A 27,308-nucleotide genomic window follows, 5' to 3' on the forward strand; every position below is an offset into this window, starting at 1 on the left:
GACGGGCTGGGGCCCCGCGAGCGTCCCCGCGGGCGGCGCCGGGCGCCCCCAGCGCTGCCCAACCCTCAACCCCAATTGTGGGGTGTATGGATGTGCGTGAGAGAGACGGAGAGCGCGCGCGCAGAGAGAGAAAGAGGAAAGAGATTTGTCTTTTCGCGGAAAGATGCTTGGGGTTTTCCCTTCCTCTTTGTGGTTGTGTACGGACTGGAACGCAGAGCCGCGCCTACGCGCCTGGTGGGGTTTGTCTCGGTTCTGCTTCCTTTCCTTTCCTCAACAGGCGGGGTAATGGTAAAGTCAAGGCGCTAGATGTGTCCTAAAGAATACGAGCGTCCAAAGTGGGCACGACATTAGCAGGGATGGGGCCGTGGTGAAAATAGCTCAAGGTATACGCAGAGGGATTTCAGTGGGTCCTGGCAAGTAATCAGGGTGGCACTCATTCTTTACAGAAAGTAAACTAGCTAATGGGAAAGGAGGAGGGAGAGAAGAAAGGAGGGAGGGAGAGAGGGAGAGGGAGGGGTGGAGTGGAAAGGGGAAGAAAGAAGAGAAAGGGGGAGGGAGACAGGAGAGAGGGAGAGGGAGAGAAAGAGGGAGGAAGGGAGGGGGAGAGAGAATATTTCAGGTATTCCTGTCCGCCTAGATTTTTCTGCTCAAAAAACTGGAGAACCCAGCAGCTCGGTGGAAGGAGCCTATTTAAGTCTGGACTAAGGTTGAACTTTAACAGAAATGGCAGTCAGGCCAGTTGAACGGGTTCCTGAAACATCCAAAAAGGTTTTCTGTTGCCCCTGGCTTTGCCTGGAAAGGATAAGTTTGGTGCACTTGAAGACTGATGGCCTATGTTTTAAATCGAGGTAAAAATTGCAGACTGTGCGAGCACTAAAGAGGAAAAAGCTGCTCAGGAGATTGAAAAACCCCCATCTCGCCCGTGTCCTTTAATAAATGAGCATCATCTTCCACATTCACTAGAAGTCTGCCCACGTCACTGTCACTGTAAACAACCAGGCCCACCGGTGTTCTTGTCTCTCCCCTTCAAATGATGCAGCAACCCCTTTTTATTTTGCCTTCTAATCTGCACACAAAGCACCCAGGGCGGTCAGCTTCCCCCACGAGGAAAGGCCCTCTCCCAGTAGGAGGACACCCAGCGCTGCTCTCCCTCCCTGCCTTGTCCACAGGAGTAGGGACGGCTTTACGCGTGTCCCCGGCTCAGTTAATTGAAGTTCTGCCTCTTTCCTGCTAAACTTTTTCCCCAGTCTGCCTTTGCCAACCCCCTCGTCTGATTACATCTAGTAATTCTCCACTGAATGAACGTCATTTACAATAGTAGGGGAGCTCTGCGCTGGCTGCTGCTTCACGCTCCATTTGTCCTCCATTCTCCCTTTAAAGTACTCGTGTAATATTAATAGTCATGAATATCAATTATTATGAGGCGGTGTAGGCAAGCGGAGAGAGGAAGGGGCGCCCGAGCAGTCTGAGCCCAGCTTCGGGTGGAAGAAGACTGCATCTGGAGCCCCAAAGAACAGCGGAAGAAAAGAGGCCAAAAAGACAGCAAAGAGACAGATGAACCTTTCTGTCTGTGTGTGACAGGCATCGCCAATCTCGTTGGGGGGGGGGATTTTTTTTTTCTTTTTTTTTGATGGCTTGTCCTGGAAACACCTCAAGCTCAGCTCCCGAGTCCAGCTCGCTTCTCTGCTGGATTCCTTGATTTTTTAAAAAATCATTGTTTGATTTTGAGCAGTAACCAGGCTTTTTTTTCCAGATGTTAGTCCACACCTATTCATCCATGGTGAGTTTGGATTCACGTGTTACCAAAATTGCATGCTCCCTCCTCTCACTGTCTCTCCGTCTCTGTGTCTCTCTCTGTGTGTGTGTCTCACACTCTGTCTCTCTGTCTTCCTTTGAGCGCCTTTGGCTTGGTAATTTAGCACCATAATTGGACGAGGCTGCAGCTGCTTCTCTCTGCATTGTGTGTTCTCCGTCTGAGCTCCATGAATCAGCTGGGAGGGGGAGGCCAAATAGAAACTTTTTATTTGCCTTTGCAATTTGGAAATTTAGGTGACTATTTCTGCAAAAAGAACCATGGAGACGTTACTGTGGTATTTCCACAGAGGAGAGAGAGGGAAACTTAAAGCTTCCCTTCCCACATATACACATCTCCCCATTTGTCTTTCACTTAGTCTATACTCCAGATAGGACCTAGAATAAGTTGTCTGGGCTTTTTTCCTCCCTCCCAACTTCAAGTCCTTCCTTTTTCACACCCTGGAGTATAATAGCGTTAGACATAGAAAAACAACCTTAGAAATAACTCCTGTGAACCACAACTCAAGTTAACATGGGCTTAAGATATGCTTTCAAATGAGATCCGTTTCAATCAAACACTATTTAAGTTACTTAATTCCTCCTGGGGAGGGAGGGGTGGCCGGGAACCCAGAGCCCTTGGACTGATCAGGTGGTGTGGAAGGCTCCAGACCAGCCGGCTGCGGCTGGGTTGCCAGTGAAGGCAGAAGTTGGTTTTTAATCAGGAGCACAGCAGATATTATGAAGTTAGATTTGTTGTACTTTGGACCACTGGAGGAGTTGGAAAAAATCGTTTCGAAAACCCAGAGGAGCAAACACCATATGTAACTCCTACATTAGTAATTCAGGCATTTAAAATCTCCCTCCATGCACACAGTTCCTTGCCTTTTGCCTGCTTTGCACTCTCAAAAGAAGGCTAAAATGTTAGTTAATGGGTGGTTCCCCTCCCCCGTTTTCTCCCCAAAGCCTCGCGTTTGGAATTGCTGAAATCGTGTGGCCCTCTGAGTCAACTTGGGGGTCTAAGTTTCAGACTCTTCCTTCCCCTGTCCCTGGAAGGGTGTACGGAAGCCGGGCTTCTCCATTTGTCGCTTGTATTTTTTTTTTCTTTTCTGTCGCTCTCTGCCTCTGTCTCTCTGTCTCTCTCTCTCCTCGCTCTCTGTCTCTGCCTCTCCCTTTCTCCGCTCCCAGGACCGGCACGATGGCGTCCCGAGCCACAGTTCGCGGCTCTCCCAGCTGGGCTCGGTGTCCCAAGGACCCTACTCGAGCGCCCCGCCGCTGTCCCACACCCCGTCGTCGGACTTCCAGCCGCCCTACTTCCCGCCCCCTTACCAGCCGCTCCCCTACCACCAGAGCCAGGACCCTTACTCCCACGTCAACGACCCCTACTCCCTGAACCCACTGCACCAGCCCCAGCAGCACCCCTGGGGGCAACGGCAGCGGCAAGAAGTGGGTTCGGAAGCCGGCTCTCTCCTGCCTCAGCCTCGGGCCGCCTTGCCCCAGCTCTCGGGCCTGGATCCCCGGAGGGACTACCACTCGGTCCGCCGGCCGGACGTGCTGCTGCACTCGGCGCACCATGGCCTGGACGCGGGCATGGGTGACAGCCTGTCGCTGCACGGCCTCGGCCATCCCGGCATGGAAGACGTCCAGGTAACCACAAGCAAACAAGGCGAGCGATGCCCCGGGAGGGGGAGGGGCGGTTCGGTGTTCTTGGGGGAGGTTGTTCCCATGTTTAGAACAGGACTCTTGGACAGGACCTGTAGAACTGATTATGCGTGTGCGTATGCATGGCTTCCGTAGTGGCGATTTCCAGAGGTCCTATTAGGGAGGCCAGACCCTCTAGAAATTAAATCTTGAAGGAGAAAAATATGTGTTTTGGTATTTTTAGAGTACTAGAATAAAGTCTAATATTTTTACCTTGCCTCAGCTACGGTCTCCTGCGTACTCTCTGGTGCTTTGTGGGAGCAGGCTTGGCTCCCTCCTCACCAACATGCACACCCCATGGTGGGCCTGTCCCACTGACTTGGCTGGTAAAGGCTAACTGCCTGGAAGCCGGGGCTCCAGCATGAAGGTGTGGGGCCCTCTGTGTGCTCCAGAGGTTCCTGCTGGATTTGCAAAGAATTTGCTAAGCATGACAGTGAACATTGGGAGAAAGACGTGCGCTGTGTTCGTCTAAGCCAGGTCTTGTTTTGAATGTTCCCTAAGTCGCAGAACCCCGCTGCAAGACAGTGTTCCAGTCTTCACCCGAGAAATGGAATGTTTGTGAAGGGGAGTCCCAGAAAGCTATAATTCAGTTTGAAAGTCCATGAGGGGAGATACTATTTTGGAAATTATTTTCACTTTTTGGTCCAGGAAATGAGTGTAAAGCCATATTCTCCACCTCCCTCTCCAGTCTTCCTCCTCTATTAACACCCTTCTCTCCCCGATGCCCCAACCCAGTTGAAGAGGCATCACGTGTTTACTTAAAACAAAAGGCTCAAAACACTCCCTCTACCCACCCACTATCCCATCTGCAGTCCACACAATGGAGCCTGATTTGGTTGAGAATACTTGGCTAAACTAAACAAAGAAACATTTTTTTTTAAAGATTCCTAAAAACTGTCTGGGTGATTCTGAGCAGGTCTCTTTTTTGCCCTAATTTAAAAAGTCTGCAGAAAAGATAAATATAGTTGAAAGGTATTTAATTGACACTTCAGTTTCATTGGCATAGTTGTATATATTATGCATCATTTTAGATATACCTCTGAAGCAAAGGAAAATAAAATGGGAAAGGGAAAGGGATGCATCAGTCACTCTTCTTTAACTTGCTGGAACAAAAAAATTAACAGTAAAATGTGATGACAGCATCAAATGCTGTGTGTGGTCTATGATGGTTTGTTGTTTTAAAAGAAATTCAGTTTTTTGGGTTTTTTTTAAAAGATGGAACTACCTGATTTCTGGCTGGATTTACCCATAGTAATAAGAGTGGTGGTTTTGTTGTTTTAACCGAGCTTAACTGTCCCCGTCTGGAGATTTTGCTCATTTCGGAATATCATATGAGAAGAGGAAATATTTAATAGTTCTTTTTTAATGCACCGGGGTAATATGTGTCTGGGGGGGAAAGTTTTTAAATTAACCTTTCTCAGTACGGTTCAAAGTGCTGGATAATGAAAGTAGATCGCCTCATCACCATTACCTTTGGTGATGCTAATGCTGTGTCATCCCACCCTGCAGGCCGAGTGGCTCAGGCAAAGGAACTCAGGATTTTTCCTCAAAAAGAAGAAGCAGATTTCTTTGGTTTTATTTGTTTATTTTTTAAAGACAGAATTGTGAGGGTTTCTGAGCGTTTGATGAAATGCAGAATGTGAGAGAAAAACAGGGCCATGTCAGTGTGCATTTGGGAGAATACCTTTGTTGAAGCGTCGGAAACGATTTAGAGGGTTTGTGTGAACAGAGCCCCATGGGGCAAGATGCTGCTGTTGGATATAGAGGGAGCAGGCCTGAGTCCGCCAAGATCCCCACCCTTCCCTGGCCCAGTTTCTCCCTGGGCTTCACCCCTCGTCGCCTGGGAAGTGGGGAGGCCCACAGACTTTCTCAGGATGACCCTCCATGCAAACCTTTGTAAGGCATATACCCAGAGCTGTCCCTGGAGGGAAACAGCAGAAGCAGGATGCTCTCTGTCTCCTTGGCATGACGGAACTCCTGAGGCCAGGGTGATGTTGATGTGACCCAGGGCAGGTGACAGACAGTGGAGGGACATGTTTTCAGGACCAGCACCCTGAATCCAAAGGCTGCAACTCCTCTGCTCCCAAGTTAGGGGTCTGGAGTGCCAGCTAAAGTTTTACAATTCATTCGGCGTGTCGGCATTCCCTGCAGGTATGGAATGGATTGGCTGCACCCATCCAGTCTTTAAGACAGATCAGTGGGTGCCTAGGCCTGGACTTCACAGTCACTTGTTCGGATGTCAAAGACCTGTGTGTGTTCCTGATCCCCCCAGTCACGGACCAGTGGGACCCCAAGGGCGCTGCCCAGCCTGTGGGTTGAGGGTTTTGTTGTGTGACCCAGACACATGCATGCAGGGCCACCGCCCCGACCGTGAGACAGAGAAGGAGGAGAGCTAATTAACCAAATGCTTCTAATATTTTTTAAATGAAACTATAAAGCCTTGTCAATTTCTATTTCAATTTACTCACAGGGGCTATTAAACTAGCAAATCGCTGTTTGGGTTCTGGGTATGCTACATTTCACCCATTGTGTGTGTGTGTGTGTGTGTGTGTGTGTGTGTGTGTGTGTGTGTGTGTGTGTGTTTCTGGTGGGGGGCTACAAGTGTTAAAAACTCAGAAAAACAGCTACAGAAAGAGAGAAGGAGGGAGTGAAATGATACTAGTTTGGGTTTGTTTCGTTGCCATGTGCCTCTTTTCTTCTTCCCATCTTTACTGTCCAACCTCCCCTCATCTCTACCACCGGAGTCTAAACATAGGATGCTAAGTCAAGCTCCTAAATATACACAGTCACACATACACCATCACCACCACCACCACTACCACACACTCAAACACACCCGAGTGTCTTAAAGCAACCCCTGGTATCACTTTTAACTAAAGAAGTCTAGTAATTACGAGTCTGAGTTGTTTTTCTGTGCTTCCGCATGCAGTCCTAATTAAATCTTTACGATCCTCCCTGTGACGATTAAGCGCCAGCATGCTGCGTGAATATCCTGTACAAAAACCCAGCAGGCGGCCGTAATTAGATAGAAAATCAGACAAGAGCCTTCTCATTAACTACCACAACTACCCCACGTCGCTGATGAGGCGTTTATACATATTTACGTACCGACGTGAGGGTGAGGTGTGGGGCTCATAGGTCCAGGCGGGTGTAAGCACAGGCAAATGTTTCTGTCCTGCGAGGACACACTGCCACTGCAGACACATGAACATAAAAAGACATGAATCGAGTGTGTTGGCGTGCATGTGTGCATGGTGGGGTCCCCTGAGGAGTTATGAACAAGTTACATGAAGTAATTTTTAAACAGCTTTTTACTATTTCTTAAGAGGTTCATGGCATGTTGCAGCAAGGAAAACTGTTCCTAAGGAGAATAACACTTTCCTCACCTGAGAACAGGAGACTAATAAAAATGAAAAGAAATGAATTAACATGCCCCCTCTGTGATTTGATCGTCTCATTCTCTAGTGCTGCTTGGGGTAGACAGTCTTTTTCTTCTGATGAACTCATACCCTATCTGGAGATGCAGCATGAGCTGATGTGAGGTGCTGTGAAAACACCTCCACGCTCTCAAGCCTTTTGCTTTTTACTCCATGGAGTGAATGACAAGTTGGTCCAAAGGTAGTTTTCTAAGGGTCAAGGAAAGGAGTTGGACATTTCGGAAAGATTTATGGGTAGGAAAAAGGAGAAGGGAATCCACTGCTTCTGGACACCCAGGGATGCATAGCCAGAAAAGAACCTTGCTCCAACAGCTATTTTCCCTCAGAAGTGATGCCAAGGCTTGAGCATGAAACTTTCCTTCTTTGGGATGAAACTGTGGCACAAAAGGTGAATATTCCTTTCGATCACCTAGGTGCTGACTGGAAGGATCCAGGCCTTTGTGTGTGTCTGTGTGTTTGTAGTTACCACCCTCCAAACAGGTGTGCTCCTTGCTGGGAAGCAGCATCAGCAGAGTTGGGAGGAGGGATGACTTGTGCAGGTTCCTCTAAGGGATTGTCATTGTGCAGCAAGAAGCCCACAGCTCACAGGAACATGTATGGACTGCAATGGGTGTGCGGTCCTAGAGATCTGCAAACATGTTTCTATGTGTTGCTGTTTGCATTCCATTCCAAATTGCTCATACTTTAATTAAAATCCCATAATGTAAACTATTATGTATTTGTAAAATGGCTCTGGGGTTAAGATGCACTGGGATAGGAAGGAAAACAGAAATTACACTTACTAATATTGGTGAAAATCTTTCAGCGGTTGCCAAATTTTCACAATTCATAAGAGCACATAATATAAAGGTTTATCTGTATATGTAATATCTGTGTTTCATATGATAACTAAACCAATATTGCATCCCAGATGTCTCTCATAGTTTCCTTTTTCCTCTTCTTCCACTGGAAGAATTTATAATTCGGGCGAATTTCATTTCTACGTCAATTTGGAGGTAATAATGATAATAATAAAACCTCCCTTTGTGAATTAATATAAATGGAAATAATAGAAACTCCAGTTTGGAATGACATGATTTATGTGTGCAATTCTTTAATATCCAGTCAATTTGAATAGTGATGTTTTTTATTCGCAGTCAGTTGAAGATGCCAATAACAGCGGCATGAATCTATTGGACCAGTCTGTCATTAAAAAAGGTATGGAATATTCCCTCCAAAAGTAGGCAAAGTTTTCTTTACAATGAGTTTCACTTTGGGGTAATTCATGGTTTTAAAACAAAGGTTTGTTCATAATTATAGGACAGTGGGTCTCAGACTAGGTAAAAGGGCATGTCCGGGAGAAGAAAGTGGGGCCAGGAAGATCGAAAACCTCTGACAGAAACTCGGATGAGAGACAGTGAAAGGGACAGAAACTATTGTCATTTTTTCTCATGGCACATTTAGTAGCCATTCCAGATACATCTTAAATAATTGAGCTATCATTATGTGTAGAACTGACTGCGAAACACTGGCTTCAAGAATGTGCTATAATTATTTCATTGATAACTGGAATTCGCTGAGCTAAAACCCTATGTCATTGAGACAGCTCCTTCTTTCCCTGCTTTTGTATTTGATTTTTTGTTGGTAATTTTGTTCCCGGTTCTCTGTGTTTTATGTTTCCTTTATTGTATGTTTCCTTTATTATTTTTAAAAATTGTGCCAAATGTGTTGCTAAATATTTGCATCCTGAGAAGCTGAGACAGCCTATGCACATTTCTAAATCTTCCTACATATGCATTCATGATTTAGTGTGACTGTGGAATCACCCCATACTGTTAAAGGGCATGTGATATTAACAAATGTTTGCAGTCTCTTGTACAGCTGTAAGCAAAATAATTAACTAATTAAACTAATTAAATGTAATTACAATAACTCATTTCGAGCGTATTGCAGCTGCTTAATTTTTTCTCCTCTTCTCTGACAGTCACTGAGAGAATGCCTGGCGATTAGTGTGGCTGCCAAAAGGCCTGAATGTCACTCACATGCCCCAAATTTAGGAGCTTAAATGTGTAAACAGTGCAATCTTTAATTATCACTGGAACTGGTATTTGAAGATGCAGTTTTTACTACTGTAACCCTTTCGTATCGATGCTGGAGAAAGTCTGTCCCTATGCTTGGTGTCAACAATCACCAACTTCAGTCATTTATGATCCACTTGCGCCACTTGACATTCACAAAAGCAATGAAAAGGAAAAGATACTTTGGGAAGTAACTCTTCCAGACTCAGATTGGAGTAGTGGGAAGGTTGTGGAACAGGAATTCCAAACAGGGTGAGGTATTCTAAATTGTCTTTTTTTACACAGACAGGAAGAGTAGCTTTACGAGGTGGGTGGGGGAAACAATACTTGAAATGGTGCCATTTGGTGTTGGAATAAAATATCCTGAAAAATAGTAAGGTTTGGGGCAAAACGGTTAAAGTGTTACTCCAAACATCTTTCCCTCTCTTCTTTAGATAATATCATTTCAGGTTTTAATGCCAGTTTTTGGGCTTGCTAGGATACCCAGGCTTGGTGCTTTGACTTGGCAGCTGTACTGACTGACAGCTCACTTTCACCATTTTCTCCTGGGTCTTCTCTTGGTTAATTGCTGGTTGACTGGGGAGGGGGATCTACTCCATTGGCTTTTTTTGTTGTTGCTGTTTTAGTTCCTCCTCCCTTTTCATGGAAAGCTATAACCACTTAGCTCATGGTTCCGTATCCTAGCAACATCATTTGGGCTGTCAGTGGGACATGCCCAACAGATGACCAATCAGAAATGTTATTAATAGGCAGGCCAATAAAAATATTTGGAACTTAGCTTGCCTAGCAAAACAGAGCTGAACATATTCTTAGATGTGGGATGCTTCGGTTTTCAGAGCTTGTATATGTTTGTCAGCGAAATGTGACTATTTATGCGTATTATTTATGTGTAAGATTATCTCCAGGAATAAGAAAAAAAAAAGAATATTGACTAAAGTTGCTAGTGCTGTTTTTGGAAACACTGGAGTAAATTTTATGTCCCCTAGAGCTTTTGAAAAAATGTACAGCTTAAAATATCTACATAGCACTCCAGTCACTTTGATTGATTCAGTGGGCGTGGTATGAATATGAAATGGCAGGCCAATTCCATTATTTAATATTTGAGATATTTGCTTTATTACATGAAGAAAAGATCCTAATATCATATTTTTATCTTTAGAGAGCCATAGGCAAAATAGGAATAAGTGCTTGATTTATTTTTCTAACCCACTATGAACCACTTAAAGTAATGGGTTCATTAGCCCCGTCCCTGCACTCCAGTCTCCCATTTTTGCCCACCCCTTCTCCTTTGAGGGATTTCTCCAGGAGACTAATTCTGTAAGAAGTGAGAAAGTTTTCCGAACTAAATATTCTAAATTTCAGTAACTGTCAGAAGTCTCCATTGCTTAATATATTTTCTAATGGGTTTTTAGACAGGTTTTTAAAAACAAATTCTTCTTGTTAATGAAAGGCTGGCAACTAGTCCAGGTATGGGGGTCTCAGCCTGGGTTTCTGAAGCCAGAAGACTTGGGCATAAAAGATATGTGTCTCTCTCCAATTATGGCAAGCCCCCACACCTAAAATTTAACCAGTCTAATTTTTCACCTATGTTAATATCACCCCATAGATTATAGGCTCTCTCTCTCTTGTTATGTTTGCTATCTGGGCTTAGCTGACATTTCTGAAGTAATTTAGTTAAGAGGAAATGAGTTGTTCCCAGTAGAGAGAGCAAACGAGTGGAGTGAAGGTAGCCAGCGTGATAAATGGCTCTTTCATTTGAAGATCTCCAGAGCTCGTTTACGGCTAATTTTCTGTATTGGCCCCCTTTGAGCTATTAATGCAATCGGCAGGGACCGTGGCCCCTCTCCTCTTAGCTGCCCCATTAGAGCTCCCATTAAGCTGCCTAGTCTCAACTCCATGGCAGGAGTGGAGGGCGTAATGAAAGGTGCTTTTTAAACTCTCCTAATCTAAACCGGCAGAGGGTGGTTAATACGATTTGAAGGGGGCTGGTCAATGAGCAATCAATAAAGTAATAATGAGAAGGATTCGGTACATTAACAGTCTAAAAATCCAACGAGACATTAAAAAATCATTCTTAGCTCTCGGTTCCATTAAGGTTAGAAATCTGGGCGGTGAGTGGGGGAGAGGGTGTACCCAGTTAATAAAAGTGATCACTGCCAACATCTCGTATTGCCTAACTAAAAAAGGGCTCACCTAGGCTGCAAGAAAAAGTTTTGGATGCAATCAGAAGCCAATAGGCAATCTGTCTAACACCTCAGACAACAGAAAATATGCTGGGATTTCTTGGAAAGGCTACAGTGGCTGGAGTCCAAGGTTCAAATGTTGTGACTGTGGGGCATTTTCATTGGTCTTAGGGATATCCTGTTTGGTTAGTTTCAGTTCAAACTCCGTTCTCTCCCACTTTCTTTCCCGTTAGTTCTGGCCCCTTCCCCACATAAATACTGATTGGTGTGAATTTTCTTTCAGAGGAAGTAAAAAAAATTGCCAAATTTTGATTACAATGGGTTCTTTTGGGATTCTTCCTTCCGACCTGGATGGTAAAAAGCACTGAGAGTCTATCAGAGCCTCTGGAAGGTATGAGTTTCCACTCAAAGGAAGAAGTATGCATTTTCAGAACTGCCTTGGATCCCAATAGTGATTTATCAACTAGAGACCCTGAGACACATTCCAGTCACCCAGGGAGTGATCAGACTTCATAGAATTTTAAAGTCAGAAAGGTTAGACACTCTTCTCCAACACCCCCAAGTGCAGAAACTGAGCCAAAAAGACAATAAATGACTTGCTCAATGCTCCACATACTAAGTGATGAGACTCAATTCAGTTTCCAACCTTTGAGACTGTCCCTAAAAGATGCCAATACTGGATCTGGATGTCTGTAGTTGTGTGTGTGTGTGTGTGTATGTGTGTGTGTGTACATGTATATATATATATATTCATTCAAGGTTTATTTGTGGAAATGATTTTATTTTTCTTCCCACAATTTCATTGTTCACATTTATACATATGTGGAATAAAATTTAACCTTGAGGTAGATGAGAAATTATACATGAGTGAGGAAAGGGTACTTTGATGATAAAAAGTAATTATTTCACTGTTTGGGGCCACTCTGAATCAATGCTAAACTTCTTGGTTGTTTTCCAATGTAGTTTACATATTTAAGTCAAGAGTGCCTTTTAGAGGGACTTACTTCTTAAATCTGTAAGGTTCATTTTTTTCCCTTCTCCCCACCAGCAGATCAAGTCAAACACAAACACAAAGATCTCAAAGCAATGATTTCACACTTAAGTTTAAAGTGTAGAGATTAAGACCTAGTCTATTATCATTTTTAGCTCTCTACAGTCCCTTATTTTTCTCTTAAATAAAACTCCAGTCACTGTAATGAAATATTGATCTGTTTGTAAACCTTTTTTTTCTTCTCCCAACATAATGCAGGGGGAAAGGGAGGGAAGTTAGTTTTGCAAGTGCTACATCCAAAAGTTGGCCATGCCACTCAACTGAGAACTGAAAAGGAAAAAAAAAAACACTTTTAATGTATGCACAGAAAATTGTAAACATGTAAAGAACTGAAAGCTTCATGCTGAGTTTTGCTATGCCCCATTTCTTTACCATTTCCTGCTGTCGCTTGAAACCTATCTCAGTCATCTCTGGGTTCCATGAGCAGGAACAGTGTGCTTATAATTACTAGCAAATCAACCAGGCCCTGTTGCACTCTGGGTTTATTGATAAGTTGGAGGAAAACAGAAGGAAAAAGACAAAGAGAATAAAATATGGAGTTAATCAGCTGAGCCAAGCAGGCATGAAAGTGGAGGGGAAAGTAGATGATGATGGAGATACTGACCTAAAGGAAAGTTGGGATCAGAAATGTGTACGGTCTAGTAGTCTAGGGGACCAATACTAAGGAGTGAGGTTTAGAACTTGAAGAACAATATTATGATATTTAAATTAGAAAATGGAAATATAATATGAAGCACATGTGCTCACATTGTCTGTTTTGGGGTAGTAATAAAATAAAACAAAAACCTTCTCAGAGAGGGCAGTGGTGCTAACAGAAGCTGACTGGATTGGGGTTACTTAGGTGATCATGCATACGCAGAAAGGTATAACCCCTGGGAGGGAGCAATACACTCTTCCCAAAAGAAATAGCTCTTGTCAGGCAAATCAAACAATTAACAATAGTGACATTAGAGGGCGTGTTGTGAGGTGTCTCTAAAGGCCTGGATTTTCAAGATATTTGACTTCTGGGACTGGAAGAAGCAGGAAAAATTCCAATCCTCAGAAGAAATTTGGTTATCCATTGTAGGAAGCAGGAACTGAACTTAGTTCTTTCAGCTTAGTGGGGTGTGCTGTTGTTGCTGCTGTTGAAATATATCCTTTCTAAACACTATTTAAAGATAAAAATAGTGCTGCTGAGTGTTAAAGATGAGATTCAAATATAATTTATTTCTACAGTTCACATAATGTTAAAACTACAAAGGGCCATCTATATTTTGGGGAAACTCCCAAGTTTTCCTAATGACGATTCCTATTAGCATAAATTATTTGTTAATAGTGCCTTCAGTGTGAATCTGAATTATGACACTCAGAACTGCTGTGAAGAATAAGACAGATTAAAATAGATGTGGATATTGTATATGAGAATTAAATGACAGGGTGTTTCCACCCCAATCACCCATCTATTAAGTGACTTTAACTCCAGATTTTACTCAAATCGGATTAATATTCACACTTCGATTTTTCATCTGTTCACTCTCAAATGGGAAGCAGATCCACTGATGTGAGAATGAGGGAGAAACCTTCCTCTGTATCCACCAGCCCCACCCTATGACAGTGTAGATCCATTCTGTTGCCTAACATCATTTGTCCACCTGATACAAGGTGTTGGGCTCCGTGGACAGATCCAGAGATCCTAAAATGCCTACCAAGGAGTAACACAAGGGAGTGCTTTAGTCCTTCCACCTACTCTCCTAGGAAAGCTCTTTTCCACAAGGTGTTTTTAAGGGACCAAATGCAATTCATAGTAAATAAAAGATCCAGGGACTACCTAGCTTTCAGGAGTCTCTAAACAATCTGTTACTGAAATAGTATTGGATAGTCTGGTTCATACAAGGGAGGTTTGCATCTTGTTTGACATGTAGGGTGCTAGGCCCTGCCCAGTTCCAAAAATGAATCTTCCCCCTATCAAAATGATAGGGTGAGACAGTCATTATCAAATAGGTGGGAATGGAAATCTCTTTTTTTCACACAAAATGTATGTTTCAATACATTCTCTGGACCGGCGATCAACAATACTGTAAAGATTTACGGGTTTCATATCCCAATGGAAGAATCTAAGGTGTAGGGCAAGTTAGAGGAGAAGTTGCATGCATGGGGGCTTCCAGAGCCTATAGAACAAAAACGGGCTTGAGCATTGAAGTCCAAGGGGCAAGACTGCCAGGAAACTGGGAGGCTGACTGTCCCTTATTCCCAGCCTTCAGAAAGAGCCCAGCCTCTTTCTGACGTGCAGATGACACTGAAACACAATTAAACAGAAATACAGGCTGGAAGGCTGAATGCGCCAGGGTAACAGTGGCAACCAGCTGTCAGCTCTTATTAACTTCTGCATAAAACATACCTTGAGTGAGGTTTGTTATCAATTACTTGCCGAAATGAAACAACTGGGGCAAGGCAAGACCGCTGCTCATATGAATTAGAGTGATTGGTTGATTGATCAGGGCACCTGTTGTAAATCATAACTGCTCCAAACAATCACCAGCCGGTGCTTTAATTTGTAAACAAAATTCATGTCACTGTAGAATCGCGTTCACTGAAGATGAGCATTTGGGTTCATTTTTCATGAATCTGCTGTTATTATAGGAGAGAACAGGGCCCACTTTAAAAAGATGAGCAGCTCTCGTGGAACAGCTCTTTTGAGCCCAACTCCCCAATTCAGCGGTGTTTACTTGTTTGTTCTTGGGCACGTCATCTCATGGGGCCCGCCCTGCCGATTCGCTGGTGGTGGCTACAGATTTGGGTCCAAAAGGAAAAGAGAAATGGGTTCCCACTGGTGTTACCATTTCACATCCTGAATGGTGATAATCCCCACTAGCTTCTGCACCAAATAAAATCGGTATTATCGTCCCCCGACACAGATAAGAAAACTGAGAGATTCAGTAAGATGTCTAAGGTTACAGAGATAGAACGTGATGGAGTAGGATTTGCCTGGGTTTACAGCACAATCCAAACTCAGGGTTGTGTGATTTCTTGATCTGTGCAGACAGCGGGGCTGTAGCAAGTGCCACTCGTCTATCTACACAGGGGTAAGTTTGCAGAAGAGTGATGGCATTTCCGTCTGTTTGCAGCGCCCTGAACGCCCCGCAGCCCCCTGGAGCAAACACTTCCTCCCCAGCTTTCCACTTGGCGTCCGTCCTGGGGCCTTATGCAATGACACATTCTATCAGCCGGTCACCAGGATCGAAACCCGGTCACCTTTATGGCCAATTTTTTTCCTCTCTCTTGCCAGTTCCGGTTCCTCCCAAATCTGTGACTTCGTTAATGATGAATAAAGATGGCTTCCTGGGAGGCATGTCCGTCAACACCGGCGAGGTGTTTTGCTCAGTCCCGGGCCGTTTGTCTCTGCTCAGTTCAACTTCAAAGTACAAAGTCACGGTGGGAGAAGTTCAGAGACGGCTCTCACCTCCCGAATGCCTCAACGCGTCTCTCCTCGGCGGCGTCCTCAGAAGGTACGCCCCTCCAACCCCCTTTTATTTTTTTAATCGGGTGGGGAGGAGATGACTCACGCGGAACCCGAGGGGAAGGCCAGCGCGGTTGCCTAGCAGCGCAGGGGTGGGGGGGCGGCGCGCGACTTGGGCGCCGCGCGTACGGAGGGCCGCGGCCGCCACGTGTTCGGGGCCGCGCGCGCAATCGCCCGTGCCCAGGCACCCACGCTTCGCGCGCCCGCGCCGCGCACGCGCAGCCGCTTGCTCTCGCCGATTTTGCGCCCTGGGAACGCGCAGCCGCTTGCTCTCGCCGATTTTGCGCCCTGGGAAGCTTTCCCTTTCCTGGTCCTGCGCGCTCCCACCGCCAGGACACCGCCAACCTAAGGGTATGACCCCAGAAAACACACACACACACACACACACACACACACACACACACACACACCCTAAGGGTATGACCCCAGAGAAAGCACACACACCCCTAAAACAAGTTTGGTGAAGCATCTCTCTTCATACCTTCAATATACTCAAATGTTTATTTATGACCCCAGAAAACACACACACACACACACACACACACACACACACCCTAAGGGTATGACCCCAGAGAAAGCACACACACCCCTAAAACAAGTTTGGTGAAGCATCTCTCTTCATACCTTCAATATACTCAAATGTTTATTTTTAGGTGCGTGTTTTAAAATGCAGTTGGTGACCACCTCATTTGGCCACTAATGCATTGTGCCTCACAGTTTGGAAAACTCTTTTCTAAGTTCGTGACCTCCTTCCCTCAATAACACCACCACCAATAAGAGGAGTAATTCTACTGTAGAAGTATAAATAGTTGAGTACTTCCCAGTATTTCAACCCATAGATTGAGTCCTCCACATAGAAATGGAGGAAGAGATGGTTTTCGTCTTAAGATTTTAATCCTCCCCCCAAATCCCTGGCAATACTTGAACTCTTTGGCAGTATACCTGATAGGAAGGTGACTTTGTATGAAATGGAACTTTCTGAGTTACCCGATCTTGGAGGTTGACAGTCCCCTCTTTCCTCTACCCTAATTCGATTAAGTTTTCAAGTGAGTCATTTGAGCCTCAGAATGTGGAAGCTTTCAGTCACCCCCTGATCATTGAGCAAGTGTGTATAAAACTTGCTATGAGATTAAGTGAGATACTCAATATAAAGTGCTTATCACATAACTAAACTCCCAAAAGTATTAGTCTTATCATCATTATCAATTTCATGTTTTAGTCTATCCTATTCTTTTAACACAACTCCATTATACAGCATCTCTTGGCTTCCCTTCCTCGGAAAGCCCACCTGTTTCATCAAGTGTCTTCTCATCTCCAAGCCACCTGGCTCTTTTCCTCTTTTCAGCGAGGTTGTGCTTGCCCAGTTTCTGCTCATGTCACTGGCTTCATGACAAGGAAGGAATGTGTGAGCGCACGCATGTGCGACTTCTACCTTCTCTTGGACACACAACCCACACGCTAATTATTCCCATCTGGTATCATTTTTTCCTTGTGAGATAAAAAAATAAAGTGACTTAAATTTTTAAAAAAATTCTCTGTCTTGCAGAAATTAAGCAAGCCTCAGCAAACTATCAGCAAATAACCAAAAGGAAGGGGGAAAAATGTGCTAACCTCAAGTTAAAACCTCTTCAAGCTCCACTGGGCTTTAGATTGCTAAGCCTAAACTTTGTTTCAGGAACACTCTGAGGTTAATCAGAATGTTAATTCTTGCAATTTCAGAGCCAAATCGAAAAATGGGGGGAGATCTTTGCGAGAAAGGCTAGAAAAAATCGGTTTGAATTTACCCGCGGGCAGGCGCAAAGCAGCAAATGTCACGTTACTCACCTCCCTGGTGGAAGGTAAGCAAGACATGTGGCCATTTCACGAAGTGGCTGAGCTTAACTGTCGGTTGGAAGCTGACATTTTACACGTTTCATGATTAACTGGAAATCATTGCGATTGTTGTGCCCTTATGAGTTGGATGTCAAGCGGCTGCTTGAGAGAGGTTCAAAGGTGCTTTTACTTAGGGGAAGCCAGCAGTTGTGTAGAAGCCAAGGGAAGTGCAGGAGAGTCCTTGTGCTCTAAAAAGTGCTCAGGTCCAGTCTCCAAGCCAAAGCGGGGGTCACCCCTGCTGCCACGTGTGGGACACCCTCCGTATAAACTCATGCAAGAGTAACTCTAAGCAACATCTATTCTATACCACTTCCCTTCCCAGATTTGAATTGTCAGTGCTAGCAAACACAGTTGCATTCATGACCCCTAATGGTTACTTTAAAACTCTTGTCACTTTCAGGGCCCAATCTCCTGCAGATTACCTGGCACATATTTGTTACTGAAATATTGATAGCTTAATAAGGCCAATGGTGCCTAGGAAAAAAATGTTGAGGAGGGATAAAGAAATATGTAGGGGAGTCAGGTATGATCTTCAGTGTAGATTCATCAGTTGTGAATTAGAGGTCCACAATTGTAATAAGCGCCTTCTAATTTGCCCATCAGTTTGGGTTTGGGGATGATATTTATGGTGTGTAATAAACAGGATCATCTACACGGTCTGGAACAAGAGGATTTGTAGCTGAATTTGTGGGAAGGGATAGGAAATACAGCCAGATGGCCCTAATAAGGAAGATGCAGGCTTTTACCTAGCCTAGCTTGTAGGTCTTGTTTTGTTTTTCTTCTATTTTTATGGGTGCAATATTATGATACTCGAGTACGGAGCTGATTTTTAGAGGAGAGAATCTTAGAATATTTAAGCAGCAACCATAAGTCATCATAGCTATAGGCCTTGTACTTTGCCATCTTTAAGGCAAAGTTGCTTAGACCAAACACCCTCCAGAGGCAGCAGTCACTGAATTTCCAGACCACACTTATTAGCAGTTGACTCTCAGCCTGGAGGTTTCACATTTTGCCCTTCAGGGAATTGCTAATATCACAGTCCTCATTTTGAAAAGCAGTCAAGGTAATCTTAGCTCAGGACAAGGATTTTGGTGGAGAAGGAAGGAAACTGGAAACACCCCACTGAAATACCAATATTTGTTTGGCAGTTTTTGGTTTTATGAATCTTTGTAAGCACCATGCCCGAAGTCTTCTGTTGTTATGATAATAATGATTAAAAGTTAGGCTCCTTAAAATAATGTAGCTATGGGATAATTCAGCATATCTCTTTTTCATGTTTGGGATCTTCCCTTGAGCCCCTAAGGCTGTGCTCTAAAGGGTAATAATGCTTTATTTGAAAGGGGCTTCCACATAAGATGAAGAATACTTTAGATACCCCAGTTTTCTACAGCTGCTGCATCATCTGTGTGCAGTGAAAAGTCCTTAAGTAGGAGGATGATGACAGAAACCTCTGAAAGGGAGAAACCCCTGAAGCCTGACTGGCAGGAAAAGGAGACAAGAATAATAATTATTTCATTCCTGGATAGAAATTCTCTTTCCACATACATTTTACATATATTCTTTAATATATGTGGACATATAAACACATGAATTTGTTTATATATATTAGTTATTTATATGATTTTTTTTCCCTAATACAATTATAGAAAGATGGTGGTGACTTCTAAATTTTATTTAAAGCAGGTGTAACAGATTCTTTAAAAGGAAGATGGAATCTGACTTGAATATCCAGCCAAACGTCTAGGTTCAATTGTAAGGTGACTCTACACCTTTCCCTTAAGACAAAGCAAGGGATGTGGAACCCCCACTCTCCTACCCCCATAGCTATTCAGGGGATGTCTAGCTAGGGCTTAGCACAGGGAGAGGCTGGAAAGAGAAGCAGGAACAAAGTTGGTCCTGTTAACCTTAATTACAGCTTGAGAATTATTTTTACTTTGGTTATATCGCACCTTTGCTGTGACTCCAGCAGTTGGCTTCCTCTGGATATATTAGCAAGGTAGACAAGGGAGTGTTTCCTGCTCTGGGATGTGTAGAGACTGGATGCTGATTATTACCTCCATTGCTGTCTTTTCAGGAGAAGCTGTTCACTTAGCCCGGGATTTTGGGTACATTTGCGAAACAGAGTTTCCCGCCAAAGCTGTCTCTGAGTATTTGAACCGGCAGCACACAGACCCTAGTGACCTGCACTCCCGAAAGAACATGCTGCTGGCCACCAAGTGAGTGTCCTAGATTCTCAGCTCTCAACTCATTCTCACCTGGCTGGGCCACCCCGCTGGTGCCGAGGCGGTGGGGACAGAAAAGTAGCAAGTGGATAGGATACCACCCCAGATGCTCAGGAGCTGGAAGAGTTGATGGGCTATGGGCTTGTCTCAGTTCTTGTCTTTCCAAATATGGGGAGAATGGCTTTGTTAATCTGAAACCAGACTTCTTAGGGTTCTCTTCTGCAACTCTGGGGATATCAGGTGGACCTTTGCTGGCTGGGTCCTGTTCCAACTCTTCCCCTGAATTCCTAGGTGCATATTTCTTTCTGGGTTTCACATCTATCTCCCTGTCATATCCATACAGCCATGTGTGCTCGCTCAGGGTGTCTATATGTCACCCACGTGTACTCATCTCTACCCACAGCTCTAATTACTCCGTTTCCAACGTTGCTGTTTGTCATCTTCCACAGACTTGTAAAATTTACTACAACTCCAGAGGGGAAAACAGTAAATCTCTGGCTAAATTTAGGTCTAGAGCTCATTTGAACTTTTACAGTGGGTTTTCTATTTATTTGATTTACTCCTGTCTTTGGCTTCGGTGTCATATTGTTGGTGTTTTATGGCCGGCTCAGGCCTGCGGTGGGTGGCGCTGCGTGCACCCGCACGTTTCTCTCACAGGCGCGGCCCAAACAGCGGCGCTCATTTATTTAGTGCTCGAGGACGCGGTTTGTCCCGTTGACAGCGTAATTTAAAGAAATATATGGAAGGCTGAAAAATCATTTGCTCAAATTTGTCCAGATGTTTTTGAGACGTGATTGGAATTTGATTGCCCCTTTCCGCAGGGTCAAAAAATATTAATGTCCCAGAACTTTAATTGCTTACAGACTCCAGTTTGAGCTTTGAAGATTTAAAATGTTTGACTCTAAGCATTTGTTCTCCTCAGTTCAGAATTTCCTTTTTGGCACTTTGGTAAATCGACAAACTTAAGCAAAGACTTTAACCTTCTCTCCCGGTGATCGAAACCTGGCTCCCACTCTCTTTGTAGATTTTCTTCTGCTGTACCAACTGGCAGTACAATAGGTCTTTGTCAGTAGATTGTCTACAAGCCCTTGCCTTGGTGTCTGGTGGTGGAGAACCTGTTGTGCTTTATAAAAGAAGGATACTTTAGGGAAAAAATAAAAGCAAACTGTATAAATCAGATAAGGGGATTCCACAAACAACTCTCATTTCCCTTAAGGACTGCATAGAACTGTCTCCTCTTGAAGCACTATGGCTTCTCTTAGCCAGCACTTGTTAACCTGGGGTATCAGATCAGTTAAGGAGTTTTTTTCAAGCTATTTATGTATGGATCTATCCTCAAATCTTCTCAAAATTGGAAATAACTAGAGCTAGGCACATGTGAGTGTGCATTTGAACCCAACAGGTGATTCTAAGGTGCCACAAGAACTTAAGAAAGGCCCTACTTTGGTCAGAACTGTTACCTATTTCTTTCTGGTTATGAAGCTGTGTGTATTTCAAATAGAGAAACAAAGGGTAAAAAAAGGCTGCCTGTTAGTGTTCTCTATCCACTTGTCTTAAAACAACAACCTTTCAGCTGTGAGCTGGTGGTATTCCTCATCGGGTTTAACCTCTACCCTAATGTGGTAACACCCTGGAAAAGATGCCCCAGGGTCCTTTTAATACAGTTGCCTATCCCATTTTTCTGTTGGCTAGGACAAGTCTTCCAAGGTGTCTGTCAGGTTATCCCATAGGGAGTCTGGGACTGAAGTCTGTAGTTTTCTTTTTTGAACACCACAGACCCACAGGCTGGGTGGAGGCAGGTAGACAGGAGAAGTCTGCCAATCTGTGGAAAGCTGTGGCCTTTGGGATGTTGTGCCTCTGCCTGCCAGCAAAGCCAAGCCATTTGACCTTCAGGGCTAAAACCCTCCCATCCAGCTCCTATATTAAAAATTTCTCAAATAAGCTCAATCCATAGTTAGGTACACAGGATTTCTAAGGCTGGGGGATTCCTCTAAATTGTAGGTGCCTTGAGGAAATAAAAACCTTCAACAAATAAAAATCTATTCTCCCTAGTGTCTTAACAGCCTACCTTTAGGTTTTATTTAAACTATGCGGGAATCCTTTTATATTGACAACAATCCTGTAATACAAAGATTTTCAGTAGCCTACACTGGCAGGAAAGAAAGGGGAGGAGAGGCAGAAAATATCTTCCTCCCCAAATACTGCAGGTAAACAGGTTTTTACATTGAATGGAATCAGCATTCTCTCCTAGAATAAACAGTTTTTTGCCCTCGGCCATAGAAGGCTCCAGCAATCTGCTTCGGTGCCAGGGACAGGCTTCTGGCCGAGGGGCCTAAATCTTTCAGTGTTTTTTGTGCCCGATCACCAAGAGGTTGTTGGAGAGGCAGGAAAGAGGAGGGGAAAATAGCTCAAAAGAAATGCCAGGTAGGAGCTCAAAATTATGAAGTATTCAAAATCAAATGCCAAAGCCCAGCGTATTTCCCAAGGCAGAGTTCATGCGGTCCTGGAATGGAGGGGCAGAGACGGAAGCGGGGAGGGCAAGGCTTTGGGGTGGAAGGAGTGCACTCACTGCCTCCCCACCCCCGCTCTCCTTCCAGTCCCAGCTGCTCGAGAAGGGAGAGCGCTGGGAAAGGAAACAGAGCGGAATCGCCCACATTAGCCTCGCTCCTCGGTGACTGGGCGCCTCTGGGCTTGTGTGAGCGTCTCCTTTCTAATGCCAATGACAACGACACTGAAGGTGGTGTTCTGTGCCCCCCACCCCCACCCCGTTGCAGGCAACTTTGTAAAGAATTTACGGATCTGCTGGCGCAAGACCGGACTCCGATCGGAAACAGCCGACCCAGCCCCATCCTGGAGCCGGGGATCCAGAGCTGCCTCACGCACTTCAGCCTCATCACGCACGGCTTCGGCGCCCCGGCCATTTGCGCGGCGCTCACGGCCCTGCAGAACTATCTCACCGAGGCGCTCAAAGGCATGGACAAGATGTTCTTGAACAACACCACCACTAACAGGCACACGTCTGGGGAAGGCCCAGGTAGTAAAACTGGCGACAAGGAGGAGAAACACAGGAAATGAAAAAAAATTTTTAAAAAGAAGGAAAAATGTTTTGAATACAAAAGGAAAAACAGAAATTTAATTTTAGCTTTAAAATATTGGATTGGCTTTGGAAGAATTATATTAGGTAGAATACATATACAATCAAAAATTTAAAAAAGAAAGCTAAATAACTTAAAAAAAAAAAAAAACTGAGGCGTACAACGGAGCAACAATATCGGTTCTCAGTGTCTATTTCAAGATACACTTGGAGACAACCGTCCGGATTTTCCACTTCGGTTCTTTCGAGCTTAGTAACACTGATAATAAAAGAAAACCATGATTTCCCCTCCCCTTTGGAAAATAAACATAAGACTAAACATGAGAAAAAACGCTAACTTATTGGAAGAAAATCGGAGAAACGTTGGTGTCAGTGCTTTGAGAGCTGGTTGACTGAGACGCACGAACTTTTTAATTTTAAGTATTTTTTTAGGAAACTCTCACAGTCCCCGCCCTCCACCTCAACTCGTCCCTCTCCCCGCCACCCTTTTCTACACTGCCCTGGCATCCTCACACTGTTACGGGAATCTTCTGGGATGACAATGAGTGTGGTTATCCCTTTTGCGTTGTTTGGGCCCCCTCGGTGCTCCCGCCCCGCCCTGCGTCCCTAAACCACGCGGCCCAGGTCCTGGGCCTTTTGCTTAAATAGGGAGGGCGAGGGCGGCGGGCGGGAGGCCTGCGGGGACCGGCGGAGGCTGCAGCTTTTGCAGCCGGCCGGCCGAGCAGGCTCCCGCGGCAGAGGAAAATCCGGACCAAAAAGTTGATTCAGACTCATCATCAGTTCCTTTCAGAAAATGTTACTAGTTCCCAGCTTTGCCAGCATCTGCATACAGAGAATCTTGCATTTGTTATATTTGTGTCATCAACCAATTTTAAGAACCATAGTAAAAAAAAAACACACACACAATATGAATACGTTGATTAGTATGTAATTCCTTCGGAGGGGTATGTACCATTTCATTCTCTTCTGTTTTCCAAAGCTTTGCCCGCATGGTTTATGAGCTTCTTCAAAGAGGACTTGGGCTTCCTACACAATCTATAAGGTACAGAGAAAAAAAAAAATCCGATCCCTTTTTAATCAAAGCCTGTGTGTCAGAATTCTGCAGGTGCACTTCTTTAAAGAAGCTCAAAGGGAATAATTTAGAAAGTGGCCAATATGGTGGAAGCAGCTTTGAATCTACAAGCTAACATTCTGCAACACCGGAATTCGGCGGGGGTGGGGGTCTGCAGACGAATGTTAAGGGAGAAGACTAAGGGTTCTTAGAGCGCTGTATCCTAACAGTATTGCCCTGCATTTAAAATGGATTTGGTCTCCCTGGGTTCTTTGGCGATTGCTGTTGTAAACGGGGGAATGCAGCTTTGCATAGGAGGAGGTCGCAAGCTTCCTTGTTTCTGCAACAGTTGCTTTCTTACAAGATACGATATGAATGAAGCATTTTTCCCTCCCAGACCTGCACTTGTTTTGGCATATGATGGTAAAATAATGCAAAATGAAAAGAAATGTATTTCAGCTTTGAGTTTTACCTTCTGGATACACTGGGACTATTCCTAGTGGACAAAGTTTCATGCATTTCATATTTCTCACTTCTGGCAGCCCAGCTCCTTTTTCGGGCTCCATCTTAGCATTATCATGAAATAGGATCTGGAACTCATTGTCTGCACCTTCCCAAAAGCAGTGAGAAATATCCATGGATAAGGGGAGGTGGGTGAAATAGTTCTATAAATTTAGTGTAGACACACGCGCCTATTTAACAAAGTAGACAGGACCTTGCAACATCCTTTGAAAATAAAGATTCAGATGTTCTGGTCCCACTCCAAACAGTTTTGCACCCCTTCCCTCTGGCCTTGGGGCGAGGGGGGTGGTTGTAGTGTTAGGAACCTGCTGAGTGCTTTGCCTGTTTTTACTGGGGGAAGAGAGGACGTTAGAGAGGTCTCAGGTCACCGAAAGGGCCCAAGCGCCGATTAAAGATCACCCCGAAGCCCATCTCCTAATCCCAATTCCTTCTGGGACCTCTGGGTCTTCCAGGCCCAGCCCTAGACGTGTTTAGAGAAGTGCAAAGGGCGGGAGCTAGACGTTATGGAGAGTGTAGACACTCTCCCCAGCTGAGAGACTCGTGCCTTTGTCCGAGGGTCTGGCCGCTTGCATTAGATGTGTTCTGATTGCACGAGGCCGGGAGAGACCACACTGAACACCATCGTCTCCTTTCCTTGCAGGGCAACGCGCCCCACGCGTGTGACGTGCGAGGGACGCGATGGACGCGCCTTGCTCTTACTGTGCAGGTCCTGAGAGCGTGTGGGCCACACGCGCCCAGTCGTGTTGAGGACATAGAATCAGCCGCTGGAGGGGCCGCCGGCCGCGGGGGCCCCTTCCCGCTCTCGGTCTCACCCTAAGGGCTAAGGCGACCGAGAAAGCCCCCTTCTCCAGTAGGTAAAGGGGCGGTGCCCCGCGGGCTGCAGGCGGGGAGGGCGCCCGGCTCTGCCAGCGGCCACCCCGGGCTTCTGCTCCCGAAGGGAAAGTGGCCTAGAAATGTCCCAGGAATCGGAAGCTTATCCCTTCCTCCCTCAGGACGGAAATATGCCCCGCCCTCATGCTCCTAAAGGGGGAGATGGGATGGGAGCTGTCTCACTTGGCCACGCAGGCTCCCTTGGTTGCCCTGCGCGCTTATTGGCGCGCTCCTTCAGGCTCCATCTGAACAAACCCTTTTGCGCGCCTCCCCCGCTCCCCTCGCTGCGTGGAGAGAGCCCACCGCCACCTCTGCCTCCCTTACTTCTCCTTTCATGTAGGACCCCCGCCCCCTTGCTTTCGTTAGCCAGGCCCGCTACGTTTATCTGATAATTAAGTTATTAAAAGATTTGGTTTCCTTGGGCCTATAAATCAATAAACAGTAGGATTAACGCAAGAGTTTGCCTTTTAAGTCAAGGAAACGTTTAAGACATGCCCCTTTGAGCTTTGTTTTCAAACCAAACAGGTGAGTTGCAATCCCCTCCCCCCTCCACTCTTTAGACATTTCATCCATGCCGCCGCGTGCCCACTCCTAAATGCTCAGTCCCAAACCAAAACAGGTAGGGACAGGAAGGAGTCAGGATGTGGCAGTGCTGCCTTCACACTTTCCACTTTCCAAGTTCCTTGAAAGGTTCTAAAGATCTCCAGACCATTCTCCGCCCAACCCTGCCACCTCCTTCAGGTACTATGGGTTTCAAGAGAAGCAAGACATGTTCTGGGTGAGGATCATCTCAAAGATCTTTAACTTCACTCCCAGACTGGGAAGGTAACTTTGTCCCCTCCTCCCTCACCCCCAATTAAGCATCTTCTTTCTGGCCTCCACACCCTAGCTTTCGCCATCCCCACATAAAGAACCAAGAGGCTTTTAAAAACCTGGCTGTTTTGTTTTCTTTGGCCAAGGAAACCACTCTCTCTCAAGCAATTATTTCATATCCTATGAAAACTTTGGTCGAATGGAAAACCTGAAACCCCGAACCTATCTACACACTGTTCCTCTGGTACAATGCATTCCTAGTTAGAGTGTTTATAGAGAATTTGTCATCACATCTGATATCCTGTACTTGTAATACATTATGTGAAAAGGAAATAATAACCTTAAACCATCTGATGTTGCCTCAAGAGCCCAAATAGCATTTCCCCTCCTTTGCCAATGTATGTGAAATTACTGGCGTAAAAAGAAATATTGAATTCGTTTTCTTTTTAAAAATGGAATGAACACTATCCTTCCTTAAATGCCAAAATCGACTCCTCTTTTGAGTTAGTCTCTAATTCTCCAACATTATTTTTGCCACACAATCGAGAAATATCAATCTATTGACTCTTCAGGAGAAGAGCTCTGGAGGGTATTCATGTTAAGTTTGTATATATTTATTTATGCTTAATTTAATGGGAATGTGTAAATACGGCGAGCAAGTAGTTTGGGATTATTTATCTGTGAATCTATACCTCTGTGAATGGGTGGTTAAAAAAACCGCTTGACCCTAGGTAGAATCCTATCTGAATTTTTCTGTTCTTTATAAACAAGCTGTTATGGTAATGGGTAGAAATTGGTTTATTGTCCAGTGTTAATCTGATTTACATAAATAAAAAGATTGTTGTGTTTTTGTTGTGTTTTCATCTTCAGTTTTTAAAATGTAGATATTGTTTAAATCTACAGACAGAAAAAAAAAGTATAGCAAGAAGCTTTTTGCTTTTTTCGTTTTGTTCCCCCTCACTGAAACACCCAAGGTGTTTTCATTACAACAGAAATACAATAAATTTTGCTTCTCAGAAAAATGAACACTTGTTTTCACTGGTAGGTGTTTTAAATTTTTTTAAATTCAAAATTGACACGCTTCTCTCCTATTTCTAACCAGATTTGCAATAAAAGTTCATGTTAACTGCATCTTTTGGTTTATTTTG

At 44.6% G+C, this 27,308-nt stretch overlaps 1 protein-coding gene across 2 annotated transcripts in view; it reads left to right on the top strand.

The window, feature by feature from the left end:
- The window catches only part of TFAP2B (transcription factor AP-2 beta), a 28,507-nt gene extending 1,497 nt beyond the window's left edge, over window positions 1-27,010 (top strand). Inside the window, exons 2-8 of one of the 2 annotated variants that reach the window (XM_008055871.1) lie at window positions 1,754-1,780; window positions 2,980-3,438; window positions 8,066-8,126; window positions 15,486-15,705; window positions 17,436-17,554; window positions 19,663-19,804; window positions 22,585-23,228. In XM_008055871.1, the coding sequence (XP_008054062.1) occupies window positions 1,754-1,780; window positions 2,980-3,438; window positions 8,066-8,126; window positions 15,486-15,705; window positions 17,436-17,554; window positions 19,663-19,804; window positions 22,585-22,885 (1,329 nt within the window). In that variant the 3' untranslated portion in view covers window positions 22,886-23,228. Of the gene's footprint in view, window positions 1-1,753; window positions 1,781-2,979; window positions 3,439-8,065; window positions 8,127-15,485; window positions 15,706-17,435; window positions 17,555-19,662; window positions 19,805-22,584 lie in introns of both variants that reach the window. The other variant, XM_008055872.1, reaches the window with a different exon arrangement.
- The last annotated feature ends 298 nt before the right edge of the window (window positions 27,011-27,308 follow it).

The sequence above is a fragment of the Carlito syrichta genome, unplaced genomic scaffold (genome assembly GCF_000164805.1).
Source record: "Carlito syrichta isolate Samal-C Ts95f unplaced genomic scaffold, Tarsius_syrichta-2.0.1 Scaffold301997, whole genome shotgun sequence".
Classification (NCBI taxonomy): Eukaryota; Metazoa; Chordata; class Mammalia; order Primates; family Tarsiidae; genus Carlito; species Carlito syrichta.